This window comes from Dromiciops gliroides, chromosome 1 (genome assembly GCF_019393635.1).
Source record: "Dromiciops gliroides isolate mDroGli1 chromosome 1, mDroGli1.pri, whole genome shotgun sequence".
In the NCBI taxonomy this organism is placed as follows: Eukaryota; Metazoa; Chordata; class Mammalia; order Microbiotheria; family Microbiotheriidae; genus Dromiciops; species Dromiciops gliroides.
The window spans coordinates 551,081,216-551,096,539 of NC_057861.1; the positions used below are offsets into that span (position 1 = coordinate 551,081,216).

The 15,324-nt window shown below is 39.5% G+C and overlaps 1 protein-coding gene across 1 annotated transcript in view; it reads right to left on the reverse strand.

Annotated features, from left to right (window-relative positions):
* The window catches only part of SUSD1 (sushi domain containing 1), a 341,419-nt gene that overhangs the window by 196,347 nt on the left and 129,748 nt on the right, over positions 1–15,324 (reverse strand). Inside the window, exons 7-8 of the mRNA XM_043975620.1 lie at positions 9,582–9,761; positions 290–387 (exon numbers count right to left, since the gene is read on the reverse strand). Coding sequence (XP_043831555.1) covers positions 290–387; positions 9,582–9,761 — 278 coding nt within the window. The remainder of the gene's footprint in view (positions 1–289; positions 388–9,581; positions 9,762–15,324) is intronic.

Here is a 15,324-nt window from a genome sequence, read left to right on the forward strand (position 1 = left end):
CAAGGCAAAAAAACTCATCAGTAACTTCTCTGCAAAACTTCCAGCCCTAGAGAGTTGTCTAGAACATCCAGAGGTTAAAGTGATTGGATAAGCTTCCTCTAGGATTAGGCTAAAATGAATTGAAATGGTGCTGGGATTGGACAGCAGGTGGATTAGGAAGCTCCCACAGGAACAGGGTCTTAATAAATATGGTCCTAATCATTGTCACACTTAATTAAGCCTGTAATTCAATTTTGACTCCAATATGCCCTCTTTTCTACAAGCAAGAAAAACTGATTATTTCCCTTACCAGATATACCATCTTCACGTCCTCTCTTCCTGGGCTTACACTCCACTTCACACAGGTATTATTAAACACAGACACATTTGTAATCGATGCCTTTTTTTCTGAATTTAAAAAAAAATCAACAAATAATACATAATCATCATCAATGTGGCCTTGAAAAATCCTAATAGAGACCCATGAGAGAATGACCTAGTTTATTTGCATCGACAAAATTACTAATGTTCACCGTTAATGATTTGATATCCATCAATGCGAACTAACCCAACAACCATTTGAATGAGCATACGTAATCCATGAAAGCTGGGTTGGTCACATAAGGAATAATTCCCCTTCCCCTCCTCTCCCCCCCAGATGAGAAATTTCAGCCTGTGATTAATCTGGTAGCCCACTGGGGGCCACTGTCGTTCCAATTACCCTTAAGCTAAAAGGGAGCTTAGGCTGGGCCCCATGATGAATCAGCAATCCCAAAGAGTATCTCATCCTTTTCTCTACTCACACTAATCAAGTAAAGGGGCACCATGGTTTGGAGGTTAATTCCAAGGTCAGCAGTAATTCTAAGAAAAGCAGAGATAGATGAAGTCCCACTATTACTTTCCACAGAGATCCGGTTCCCACAGGCTAGAGAACAGAGCCTAGGAAAATCTGTTAAGGTAAACACTAAACTCTCTACCACATTCCTCAAACCTGCAGGTTCGAGTAGTTTATTCCAGCTCAATGCAGAGCTCATTGATTTCTCTGGGTTTTCATGTTTGTTTTTAAATAGAGCCCCCTGGCAAACAACATTGTGCCTATGCCTAAGCTATTCCCTGGTACCACACCAGGCCTCTTTGAAAACTATGTGGCCTCCTCATGGCTCAAGTTAAAGCAGTATCCAGAAGACACTGGCTAGTTTCCTCTCAGGGAGTTAGCTTTAGATGTAACTCATGATTTATTTCTTTAAAAAAAATAGTGAAAAACATCAGTTTGTCATCCCTGGAAGAAGTCTTCATTCTATCAAAGAACAATATTCCAGGTGGTGCTAGCTTGATTTTTCTTTTCCATCATGCAAGAAGAAAAAATTAATCTCTAAGCCAGGGTTTCATAACCTGAGATATATGAACTTTAAAAAAATATTTTGTGATTGCTGTATTCCAATATAATTGGTTTCTTTTGTAGTCCTAAGTATTTTGTTTTACGCATTTAAAGACATGTTTTTCAGAAGGGGTCCCATAAGGCTTTACCAGATTGCTTAAGGTATCCACAGGACACACATACAAAAAGGTTAATAACTCCTGATCTAAGACAAGGTTAAAAAAAAAAAACCCTATCACATTCTCCTCATCCCTCTTTATTACCTCAAGCAAATCTCTTTTCAAGGCTTGTTCCCAAGGGACCTATTCTGAGATACCTCCAGTCCTTTTGTGCATAAACTCGGTTACCTTGCGGTCAGTAGCAACCACACTACTAATTGAACTTGAATCTATTCATCCATCTTGGAGTGAGAGGCCACTAAGCCAGGGTCATGTTGAGCCCTATGTCTAGAGTGCCATCTAACAGAACTGATTATGGCAACAGTGTCACTGTTTTTCTAAGACACACAACTCCTCCGAGGCTGGCTTTTCCACTCCCAGTGAGGCAAGGATACTTTGTCTAGATCTCCTCATTGCTTCCCCCATACTCTCTGTACATTGTATTATATTTATCATTTTCCATTTGCTTCCCACCCCACCCTACCCCAGGTTTCCCCAGAGAACATAAGCTCCCTGAGAGCATGCACTCTGGCATTTTTACCTTTATTCCCAGCACTTAGAACAATCCCTTTGTGAGTCAGAGACATGCATTAAATGAGGCAGCCAGGTAGCATAGGGGAAAGAGCTGTAATGATTAGAATGACACCACCTGCTGGAGACTTACTGTAGGAAAGCTCCAACATGAGGAGAGGGCCTCTGAGGGCAGGACCATGAGGCTTTTCTTTGGCATCAGGAAGTGACGTTGGCTTGTGGGAGGAGGAAGAGGGAGGCTGGCGCACTGGCTCGCTCTCTTTCCTGAGGACTCTGGTGGAGAAGGGAGCTACAAATGCTCTCTCCCTTTAATGGATAGAGGAATCTAGGCCTTTCTCTCTCTCTTTACAAAATTCTTATTCTCCTTAATAAATGCTTAAAAGTCTAACTCTTGCTAAAACTTATAATTTATTGGCGACCACTCATTAGATATTTTAGACAGTATAGCTAGAATTTTAGCCCTTACAGAGCATAAGATTTGAAGTCAGGAAGGCCTGAGTTCAAATGATGCTTAGACACTTACTATCTATGTAACCCTGAGAACTAAACCCCTTCTTTCTCTGTTTTCCTCCTCTGGAAAATGAATATTCTATAATGACAGCACTTACCTTCCAGAGTTGTTGTAAGGATCTCACAAGATATTTGATATGTATGTACATGTCAATTGATATATACATGTTAGCTGTTATTCTTGTAAATATTTATTGAATTGGCTGTTCAATTATCTCTAAGATCTCTTTCAAATTCTAAAATCTGATGAATGTACAACAGGTGTCCAGAAGGAGCAGCTTATGTCTCCGGGGCTCTGGGTCCCTCTGATCATTCACACATGACTCTGTTGCCTCATTGACCATTCCAGAGAACAAAAACATTCCAACCCAAACCATTTCCCGTTTGATGAACCACTGAAAAGAAAGGCCCCCTGCATGCTGATTTACACAGGGAGGACATGAATCTTCTGCTAGGAGGCCCCACTCCTGAGTAAAGAAGCCAAAGAAAGAAAAAAACAAACATAAAAGATATTTTCCCTCTCTCTCTCTCCTTTCTTTCTCTCTCTGTCTCCGTCTGTCTGTCTGTCTGTCTGTCTCTCTGTCTGTCTCTCTGTCTCTCTGTCTCTCTCTCTCTCTCCTTCTCTCTCTGTCTCTCTCTCTGAGTCTCCCTCCCTCCCTCTCCTTCTCTCCCCGCCTCCCTCCTCTCCCCATTCTTCCCTTTAGTTTTCCACTACTGACAGCTGCAAAAGTAAAAATACCACCTGCTCCTAGCTTGCACTATAAGCTCTATGAAAGTGGGACCAGAATGCTAGGAAAGGTTACCATCGAGCATTTCAAAGACCCTTTTCCAGCTTAATCTTAGTCTCATGGGGAAAAGTCAAAATTGTTTTCACAGAAGTATCTTAGTGCCAACCGGTGTAGGTATAATCAGAAGGGGTGCTCAGAGTTCCAAACTGGGGTGAGGCTAGGCCCTACTGAGCAGAAAGGCCTGTTGGCTCAGTTCTGTATTGTTCTATCTCTGATCTGGCTAAAAGACATCTTTTCCCCATGAGGACTTTGTACTCACTGACCTATGATCTGCATACCCACTTCAAGCTTGTAGCTGAGGGTCTTAGAATGACCTGATTTTTTTCCCTGAAACCTCCCTATTAACTGCCTCTTACTTTCAATATCTCCTGTTGGTATCTTGTGTGAGAGATGAGGGCTCACTTTGACCATGATCTCTAACCCCATACATTTATCTCAAAGGAATGTGATAACCACACCCCCTAAACATCAGGATCTGATAGGTTTTAGGTATAACTATAAAGAGAATAATATGACTGGTTTTTCTACACAAATATACCAAACCTCATACATCTAAATGAAGGCTTCCCTTCAAAGCATTCCCTGTGAGGAAACTATACATCTATTCCAATGGTGAATTGACAGCAGGGTGGCAAAGTGGACAGAGCCCTGGACCTGGTGTCAGGAAGACCTAAGTTCAAATCCAGCCTCAGCCAATAACTACCTGTGAGATCCTGACTACAAGTCATTTAACCTCTGTTTTCCCCATCTGTAAGATGGGGATAATAGTACCTACTGCCCAGTGCTGTTGTGATGATCAAATGAAATAATAATTGTAAAGCACTTAGCACAGTGCAAGTCACATAGTAAGTGCTATATAAATGTTAGTTTTTGGTTTTTGTTGTTCAGTCACTTCAGTCATATCCTAACGTGAGCCACAATGAGCAGAATAGGAATAATAGCACTTGTCGCCCTGGGGTGGTTGTGAAGATCAAATGAGATAATATTTATAAAGCACTTAGCACAGTATTTGGTGCATAGTAGGCACTGATATAAAATGCTTGTTACCTAATTCTTTAGATTTATCTGCAGAGGCCCCTGCATTCACCTAATTTGAAGGGTGGAAAAATCTCTATCTTTTTCAAGATCTAAAGTCATCCTGGAACAAGTCACATAGATACTCAAACTGAGAAATCCCATTTGGTGCAATGGTATGCTGGTAAATGCTTAACAACCAGCTCCCCAATGGAAAAAAAATGTACACCTGACACACTTTTAAGTTTAGTCTGCATCATTAATATTTTCCCCATTACTTTCTTAAGTCTGGACAATCAATAAAAATCAAGCCCTGATTTGTAACATTTGCTCATTCCACAGGTGTAAATGCTCACACTGAAAATTCAATAATCAGCTCTTGTGAGCCAATTTGAACTGGCTTATTTGATTCTGGGACAAAACAAAGTCTGAGCAAGGAATCTGAAACAAAGTAGGTTCCTCTCCCATTGGGAACAGCTAAACAAATTGTGATAAATGAATGTAATAGAATTTACTGTGCTGTAAGAAATTATGAATGTGATGAATACAGTGAGGCTTAGAAAGATCAACATGAACTGATGCAGAGTAAAGTAAGCAGTCAAGAAAACAATGTACACAATTGATTATAATAATGTAAATGGGAAAACACACCAAAAATAAGTGGATAGTGCAAAATTATGAAGAACAAGCATGACTCAAAAGCAGAGATAAAAGAAGTCACCCCCATTCCATCCCTTTGCAGAGGAGAGGTCCATGAGTATGTTATTTGTATTACCCATATTTTCAGACCTTTTTGATGTATTCATCAGTCATGCTAATTATTTCATCTTTTTCTTTCTTTATCTTTAAAAATATACTTTGTTATATAGGATGGCAGCCTGGGAGGGAAGAAGAAAAGATAATGATACTAGGAGAAATTGTAGTAATGTTTTATGACATCAATAAAAATTTATTTTAAGAAACAGAGTCTGATTATTTAAGTAACATGATGAATTTTCTTGTATGGCTCATGATCTGGTTCTTAATTTTTTTTTTCTTTTTAGTCATGTTCAACACTTCATGACCCTATTTGGGATTTTCTTGGCAGGGATACTGGAGTGCTTTGTCATTTCCTTCTCCAGCTCATTTTACAGATGAGGAAACTGAGGCCAACAGGGTGAAGTGAGTTGCCCAGGGTCAGATAGCTAGTAAGTGGCTGAGGCCAGATTTGAATTCAGGAATTTGAATCTTCCTGACTCAAGGCCAGGCATTCTATCTACTGCACCACCTAGCTGCCCAATCTGATTCTTAAGCCAATTCTTAAAAGGCACTGCAAAAAAAAGGGAAAAAAAAGTCTGAGTAACATCAGCATCATTCAAATAAGAGTGTAGCCTTCCAAGGTGACAATTTTCATGAACAATATTCATCTAGATAGAAAAGTTCTAGTATGTTTGTTACAAAATCAATCTTGTTTTTTACAGTCTGATATCATAGAACAGCCCATGCAAAGTTATCATATGAATAGAAATACAAATGCAATGGATACATTTATGTAACTGTATCCATTTATATGGGAGGGGAAGAGGAAGGTTAATAAAGATCCTAGCAGCATTTTTCTTTTTATCTTTCTCTTTTTCTTTTCTTCCTTCCTCTCTTCCTTCTTCCTTTCTTTCTCAGCAAGCCATCTATAACTAGGTCTCAGGACAAACATTACTGATGTAAGAGTGTAGGGGGAGACTTTATGGTTAAATGATCCCTGTTCCAGCAAAGATGTCACCCTGAAGGGAGTTGGATGGGGGTAATCATCAATCTTATAATTATTAACTAAGGTCATAAACATCAAGGACCAAATTAGTCCAATTGAATAAAAGCCAGGCACAGGCTTATCAAAAGAGAATCGAGCCTCTTTGATCTGGAGGTACTGTATACTGGCTCACCAAGCACGAAGCCTCCACCTGGGTTTTCCCAGACAACTGATGCTGTTACCCAATTTCCAGGTGTCTGGAGTTTCCAGTTCAAACTGGTCTTTAAACCACCACCACTATCCCCCCCCTACTTCCCTTCCTGCCCCCCATCAAAAAACAAAACAAAACAAAACCAAACACTGACATGTTAGCTCTTGACTGGAGTTTGAGCCCCACACAAGGCAAGGATCTTCATTACTGAATCAATGAAAAGAGGGTCTGAGTGACATCCACTAAGTAACTAAATACAACCCAGGGTCAGCAGAGATAAATAATTCAACCAAGTTTGGCACTAAAAATTAAAATGTAAAGAGAAAGAGAGAGAGATGAGTGGAACAGGGGTCAAGAATAGGGTGACAAGTGGAGGGAGGGGAAGAAAGAGAATAGGAAGAAAAAGGGGAAGAGAAAAAAGAAGTAAATAAGTATGGCACACATGTAAACAGCATGGAAAAGTTTTCAAAAAATGAAATGTAGAGGGAGGACTTAGGACAAAAGAGAAAAGAGGGAGGGAGAGAAGAGGATGAGCTCAATGCAAGAATCAGAATTAATCTGACCACAGGTCCAAATGCCACCTACATCAGAGAAAATCTGCACTACACCAAGAGGAGGGAAAGAATAATAATAATATCACAGCAGTGAGTGGAATGATGAAAATAGCACTTAATTCGATGACAGAAAAGAAAAACCTGAAGGTTTTGAGTCACATTTCTGATACTTACAGCCTGCATAACTTCCAACTAGTCAATTAAATTCTCTGCATCCCAGTTTCTCCCTCTGTAAAACGGGTGTGATCCTAATTGTTATATGATCTAGTCATAGTATGAACATAGTTGCAGTATGAATTACAAGTTTATGCTATGCATGATTTATACACATGGACGAGATCTTACTTGTACTATGAACTACATTGGGGTTCTTTTGAGGAAAGTACTTTGTAAACTATAAATCCAAAATGGAGCTTTTATCATTAATTCTCCACAAAGAGCTTGGCTAAATTTCAATTTAACTGGCAGTCCTGCCTGACTCCTTAAGGGTCTTCTCTAGAACCATCACTGTAGCCCGTGGAGTGCCATTTCCCCTTTCTTTCAGTGAAAGGTCTTACATTAATCCACGGAAATTGTTGCAGCCCCAAATTTTGTTCAAGGTAGCCAGGCTGGTAAGGATAATTATAATTAGCAGTTATATAACATGTTTGTTCTTCAAAGTGCTTTATAAGCATCAACTAATTAATATGCTACTATCTCCCATGTGGATCCCCTTGTTTTATATAAAGCATGACTAATGCCTGAGTCCCATGGAATTCTGAGAGCACTTACAAGGGCTCAAGCTCTGGAGTGGGAGTCAGGAGATTCTTTCCACCTCTGGCCTTGATTTATGGCATGATCCTGATCTAGAAGAAAGGAGGGAGGCGTCAACTACATTCCTAACCCTTTGAGGTCAGTGTCACAGAGGGTAGTTACCACACTCCCTCACAAACCAGCTCTTGGTACTGCAGTCCCAAACAGAATTATGGCCTAGAGGGACAAATGATCTGATCCTATGTGGCTGTATATCCTTCTGTAAGTTACTTTTCCTCCATCTATCCAACTATGAATATTTGTCCTCTCTCTGCCCACCCCACATCATTCACTGGGCTGTTGTGAGGATGACCAAATATGGGATTTCCATTACTTCTCTATGGAAAGACTAAAGCAGAACCCATATATTTCATGAAATAATTATTCTACATAGATTAGGGAATATAGTTTTGGGATAAAATAATGAGTTCTGCTTTCAGATTGAGTTTGAAACATCTATGGGATATCCAATTTGAGACATGCGATGGGCAGCTGGAAATGCATGAGTGAAGCTATGAAGAGAGCCCAGGACTGGATATACACATCTATGTGTGTATATGTATGTATGTATGTGTATGTGTGTGTGGAGAGAGACAGACAGACAGAGAGAACTCATGGGAGCTGGAACTAGCACAGAGGGAAAGGAGAAGGTTTGGGATAAAACCTTACCCATAGTTCGTGGGAGTGACATGGAAGAACAGGACAGGAGACTGAAAAGGAGTAGGCAGACAGATTAGAGGAGAACTTGGAGAGAGCAGTGTTTTGAAAGCCTACAGTATTTAGGATGAGAAGGTGATTAATAATGTCAAATGCTGCAGAGAGGGCAATTCTGATGATGGATGGAATAGAGACATAACCCAAGAAAAATACCTTCAGCTTTTACCTTTTTTTTTAAATTTTTTTTTTAGTTGAGCAATGAGGGTTAAGTGACTTGCCCAAGGTCACACAGCTCGTAAGTGTCAAGTGTCTGAGGCCGGATTTGAACTCAGGTCCTCCTGATTCCAGGGCCGGTGCACCACCTAGCTGCCCCCAGCTTTTACTCTTTAGGGAAGAAATCTACCTTTCCAGAATCAGCTAAACAGGAATTGATTATAGGCCACATCCTAAGCTAAGGAAATACAATTCCACACTCCAAATCTGTGGAATTCCTTCAACAAACATGAATCACAAGATCATGGGATCATAATGTTCAAACTGGGAGAATCCTTAGATATCATCTAGTATAAACCCCTCCTATTACAGATGATTAAACTGAGTTCCAAAGAAGTTAAGTGACCTACCCAAGGTCACACATTTTATAAATATCAGAGCTGAGCTTCAAACTGACCCTTTCCCACTGTATCATGTTGCCTCCCAATCAAAATGAATAGCAACAGTGAACCTAATGCACTAGGAAATTTATTAATAATAATAGTAAACATTTATATAGGATGTTAAGATTTGCAAAGTTCTTCATATAAGGTATCTCATTTAATTCTCCCCACAACACTGTGAGGCAGGCATTTTTATTACACCCATTTTGCAAGTGAAGATGCAAAGTATTTGATAAATGGTCAAAGGATATGAACTGGTAGTTTGAGATGAGAGAAGTTAAGTAACTTGCCTGGGGTCACATGGTTGGGAAGTAAATGTCTGAGATAGGATTTGAAGTCAGGTCTTCCTGACTCCAAGTCTAGAGCTCTATTGCTTGACCTACTTAACACATTTGTCTAATGTACACTGTAATGTAATATACACTGTGCCACTAAGCTATCATATACCATATATACATACTTGGGGAGGTTGAGAGAGAGGGAAGACTATTGACTTTTCAAAGATGTATAATATTGGAGCCTTCCCATTTACACACACACACACACACACACACACACACACACACACACACACTTAGGCTTTATCTTATTTCTAAGTGATAGGAATTCAGGTTGTGATATAGTCTTTACCTGTGCAATATAAGCTGGTTTTCCTCCAGGTACCTTCTGCTGTGCAAAGTGAGGTGAGGTTCCCTCCAGTGCTCTCAAAACCATCTATACAAGTATAGTAGACCACACTTCCCAGGTTAGAACTGTAGTTCCCTACAAGGATTGCATTCTGGATCACTGGTGGGCTGCCACACTCTATCTCTGCAATAGAAAATAATATATATATATATTCATATTTAGATATAGATATAGACTATGCATAAGCATATTATATATAAATATGTATATATACATATATGTGAAAAAATGAATAAAGGGAAAAGGAAAAAGAGAAAAGGACTATTCTTTCTTTTTAAAATTATTTTTTATTTCATTAAATATTTCCCAATTACATGTAAAAATTTTGAATTCCAAATTCTCTCCTTCCCACCTTTCCCACCTCCTTGAGAAGGCAAGTAATTTTATATCAATTTTACATGTGAAGTCATACAAAATATATTTCCATATTCACCATGTTGCAAATGAAAACACAAACAAAACAATATAAATAGAATTAAAATATGCTTCAATCTGCATTTAGGGTTCATCAGTTCTCTGTCTGGAATTGGATAGCATTTTTCATCATAGGTGCTTTGGAACTGTCTCAGGTCACTGTCTTGATCAGAGTAGCTTTCTTTCACAGTTGGTCATCCTTACAATATTGCTGTTACTGTGTACAATGTTCTACTCACTTTACTTTGAATCAGTTCATATAAGTCTTCCCAGGTTTTTTGAGAACATCCTGCTTTTCATTTCTTATAGCACTATTGCATCACAACCATATACCACAAATTGTTTAACTATTCCCCAATTGATAGGCATCCCTTCAATTTCTAATTCTTTGCCACCACACAAAAAGATGCTATAAATATTTTTGTACATATAGGTCTTTTCCCATTTTCTTTGATATTTTTGGGATACAGACCTAGTAGTGGTATTTCTGAATTAAAGAAAATAGATTTATGGTCCTTTGGGCCTAGTTCCAAATTGTTCTCCAAAATGGTTGGTCCAGTTCACAACTCCATCAACAATGCAATAGTGTCCCAATTTTTACATCCCCTCCAGCATTTGTCATTTTCCTTTTCTGTCATAATATGATAATGTGACAGATATGAGATAGTACCTCAGGGTTATTTTAATTTGCATTTTTCTCATCAGTAGTGAGTTGGAGCAATTGTTTCATGTGACCATTCATAGCTTTGATTTCTTCTGAAAACTGCCAGTTCATATCCTCTGACCATTTATCAAATAGGGAGCAGCTCTCATTTTTATAAATTTGGCTCAGTTCCCTATATATTTGAGAAACCTCATTCTTTTTTTTTTCCAAAACTTTCTTTCCCTAATACAGTTGAGGATACTGCCAAACTCCCATTGTCCTGGCTCCAACTTTAGTGAAATTGTCAACTCCTCAGTCTCATTAACTCCACATAGTCTTTCCATTGCCAAATCCTGTCATATCTATCTTCGATAGATGCCTAGCCTCATCACCTCTTGCCTTGACTACTAAAAAGCCTCCTATATACATAATATATAATGTACAAATATGTGCATATATAATATATATGCCTATAACATATTGTGTGTATGTAAGCATATGTATATATATTTAACAAGGGGTTTGCAAATGTCCCTGTTACCTATATATTTATATGCCTACATATTTAACAGGGCTTTGGCATATGCCCAGACTCCTGTTTCACACATATCTGTATATATAATAGGGGTTTGGCACATTCCCAGACCCTTGTTTTAGACATATACACAGAGAAATACAGAGAAACAGATAGAGAGAGAGAATGTAAGGGAGGGAGACAGAGAGAGAGGGAGAGAGAGGGAGGGAGAGAGAGGGAGGGAGAGGAAGAGGGAGAGAGAGGGAGAGAGAGAGAGAGAGAGAGAGAGAGAGAGAGAGAGAGAGAGAGAGAGAGAGAGAGATCTAGTCTAATCCCTTCATTTTACAGAGGAGGGAACTGAGATCCACAGAGGCGATACTCACACTTAGCTCACAAATAGCTCGCACTTATAAAATTATAACACAGATCATATAATATCTCATTTAATCTTCATAACAACAACTAGCATGGCAGAGTGGAGAGAGTCCTGGATATGGAGACAGAGGGCCCTGGGTTCAAACTTCGGTCGCTACGCTCTCCAATTCCTGGATTGCTGCCATCTGACCTGCTAATGTACCCTGAGGACCCTTGGGCCTTGCCACCCGCCCTGTTTCAGCACCCTAGGGACTTCTCTATCTTTCCAATGGCACTAAAGTCAAGCCCTTGTATAATGTTTTACAACAGGGACTTCTGTCTCCATATCTTATTCGTAAAATAGAGCTTCTTGAGAGAAAAGACTGTCTCACTTTTTTTCTATTTCTATTACCAGAGCTTAGCACATAGCAACTGCTTAATAAATACTTTTTTCATTCATTTATTCTATTTATTGTAAATGCCAGGGTGTACTGGACCTTGCTCAGAATGGCTCTTGAAATTGATAGTCAAATTTTCAGTGTGAGAATTCATACCTTAGAAATCAACAAATATTATAAATCATGGCTTGGTTTAATGTTTTGTTGACTGTCTAGATAAGAAACTAATGGAGAAAAAGTTAACAATGCAGATTAAACTTAACATTTTAATGCATGTCTGTATATCTAAGTGTGCATGTATCTATGTGTGTATGCACATGTATGTGTACATATATGTGCGCCTATATGCACATATACATTACATATATGCTGATGGTTAAACATTTACCATCATACCTTTTTATACACGTCACCTTGCACAAGGCTTTAAACTTCTCTTGGCTACCTTTTCCTTGTGTGTAGTCTGGAGCTTGAAGCAGAGAGTCCCCTCTAAATTAAAAGGAAGCCCATGTGATAGGAACTACAACCATTATTACCATTTTTAAGTAGATTTTTTTTTTTTTGCGGGGCAATGGGGGTTAAGTGACTTGCCCAGGGTCACACAGCTAGTAAGTGTTAGGTGTCTGAGGCTGGACCTGAACTGAGGTACTCCTGAATCCAGGGCCAGTGCTTTAACCACTGTGCCATCTAGCTGCCCCCCATTATTACCATTTTTCATATGGGAAAAATGTGGATCAGGGAGATCCAATGATGCCCATAAGGTCACCTAGAAGAGGAAATGGCAAAGACAGACCTGCAACCCAGGTCCCCTGACTGTCTCCAGGGCCCTGTGAGCAATGTGACAAAGTGTCAGCTGGAATCATCTTCAGGATCATCTACAACAGTCCCCTCATTTTACAGATGAAGACACCTGAGCCTTTTTCTATGATATCACACACCCTGGAAGTATCTAAGAAACTCAAATTTAACAACTGTAATAGCCAAATGAAAGAAAAAAAACACAAGTTCTATCAAACATACGTTAGGTGTTTATATCAACTGTTTCCAGTCGTTCTGTGCAAATAAAATTTTTAATATCTTGCTTTAAGAAAACATGGGAGGGGCAGCTAGGTGGCGCAGTGGATAGAGCATCGACCCTGGATTCAGAAGGACCTGAGTTCAAATCCAGCCTCAGACACTTAACACTTACTAGCTTGTGACCCTGGGCAAGTCACTTAACCCCAATTGACCTGCCAAAAAAAAAAAAAAAAAAAAAAAAAAACTTGGGAGGGGACAGCTAGGTGCTGCAGTGGATAAAGCACCAGCCCTGGAGTCAGGAGTGCCTGAGTTCAAATCCGGCCTCAGACACTTAACACTTACTAGCTGTGTGACCCTGGGCAAGTCACTTAACCCCAAATGCCTCACTAAAAAAAGGAAAAACTTGAAAAAAAATAAAAAAAGAAAACATGGGTTGGGGGGCAGCCAGGTGGCACAGTGGATAAAGCACTGGCTTTGGATTCAGTAGGACCCAAGTTCAAATCTGACCTCAGACACTTGACACTTACTAGCTATGTGACCCTGGGCAAGTCACTTAACCCTTATTGCCCCACCAAAGAAAACCTAGGACATAGAATCCAAAGTGATGAAACAGATCAATTAGAGGAGAATTACTAACAATGAAAAAAAGAATTTTCCCCTGCATTATTTTAAATATATTTTCTCTGATGCATTTAAAGTCAAAGTCATAGAATTATTAGTCATTTTCAGTAGGGTTCAACTCTTTGTGACCCCATTTGGGGTTTCCTTGGCAAAGATACTGGAGTGGTTTGCCCTTTTCTTCTCCAGCTCATTTTACAGATGAGGAAACTGAGGCAAACAGGGTGAAATGACTTGCCTAGGATCACACAGCTAGTAAGCATCTGAGACCAGATTTGAACTCAGGTCTTCCTAACTCCAGGCCAGGCACTCTATATCCACTACACGATCTAGAATTATAAAAGTAGAAAAGGGGGCAGCTAGGTGGCACAGTGGATAGAGCACTGGCCCTGGATTCAGGAAGACCTGAGTTCAGATCTGGCCTCAGACACTTCACAATTACTAGCTGTGTGACCCTGGGCAAGTCACTTAACCCCAATTGCCTCACACATACACAAAAAAAAAGTAGAAGAGGTCATTTATCTAATCTCCTCCTACATAGAAAGGAACAAGTCTAGAAGCTAAATAACTTCCAAGGTCACAAAGCCAGCCAGGTTAAGAACCCAGGCCTCCTGATTCTGAGTCAAGTGCTAATTACACAGTGTGTATGTGCGTGTATGTGTTTATAGAGCAGTGATTTCTGCACAAAGAGGACAGAAAAGCAGAGACAAACAAATATTTAGCTCCACTGGCAATTAAAAATCAACTGGAATTTGGTACAAGAAGTTTACTTTTCTCTCTTTTTTTCCAATTATGTGAGGGAAGTGGGAGAGATAGGGAAGGAAATGCTTAACTGAAAAAATTAAAATGCTAAAAAGAAAATAAATTGGAAATTTAGATTAAAACATCTATGGCATTTTATAATGGAATCAAAGGGGAAATATTAGCCATCTTATAAAAATTCAGATCATAAACAACTTTTCATGAACCTAGCTTTTGTTTTCTGTGAGGTAGCAGTCAGGTGGCTCAGTGCATAGAGCATCTTGGAGTCAGGGGGACCCAAGTTCGAATCTGGCCTCAGAAACTTACTAGCTGTGTGGGCCTGGGCAAGTCACTTCCCCCTGCTTGCCTCAGTTTCCTCATCTGTAAAATGAGTTGGAGAAGGAGATGGCAAACCTCTCCAGTAACTTTCCCAAGAAAACCCTAGCTGAGGTCATGTAGAATCAGAAACGATTGAACAACAAGAGGTATGCCAACAGCTTTAATTTTGTCTTGGTCAACTTTTCAAATAAAATGTGGACATCCATCTCCCTGAATGCACCATATGTTAAGATGATTATGCCATAGTCAAAAGACAGGCTTACTATTACACTGTTGGTAGAGTTGTGAATTGGTAGTTTTGAGATTCAGTTTGGAATTATGCTAAGAAAGTAACTAAAATGACCATCCCCTTTGACCCAGAGATTCCATTACTATTCATATACCAAGAAGGTCAAAGGAAGTAGGGCCCCATGTGCACCAAAATATTTATAGCAGCACTTCTTGTAGTAGCAAGGAACCAGAAAAAAGGTAGATGCTCATTGTTTGGGGAATGGCTAACCAATGTGTTTGTTGTTGTTGTTGTTTGGTTTGGTTTCGTTTGGGTTTTTTGGGGGTTTTTTTTGTAGGGCAATGAGGGTTAAGTGACTTGCCCAGGGTCACACAGCTAGTAAGTGTCAAGTGTTTGAGGCCGGATTTAAACTCAGGTCT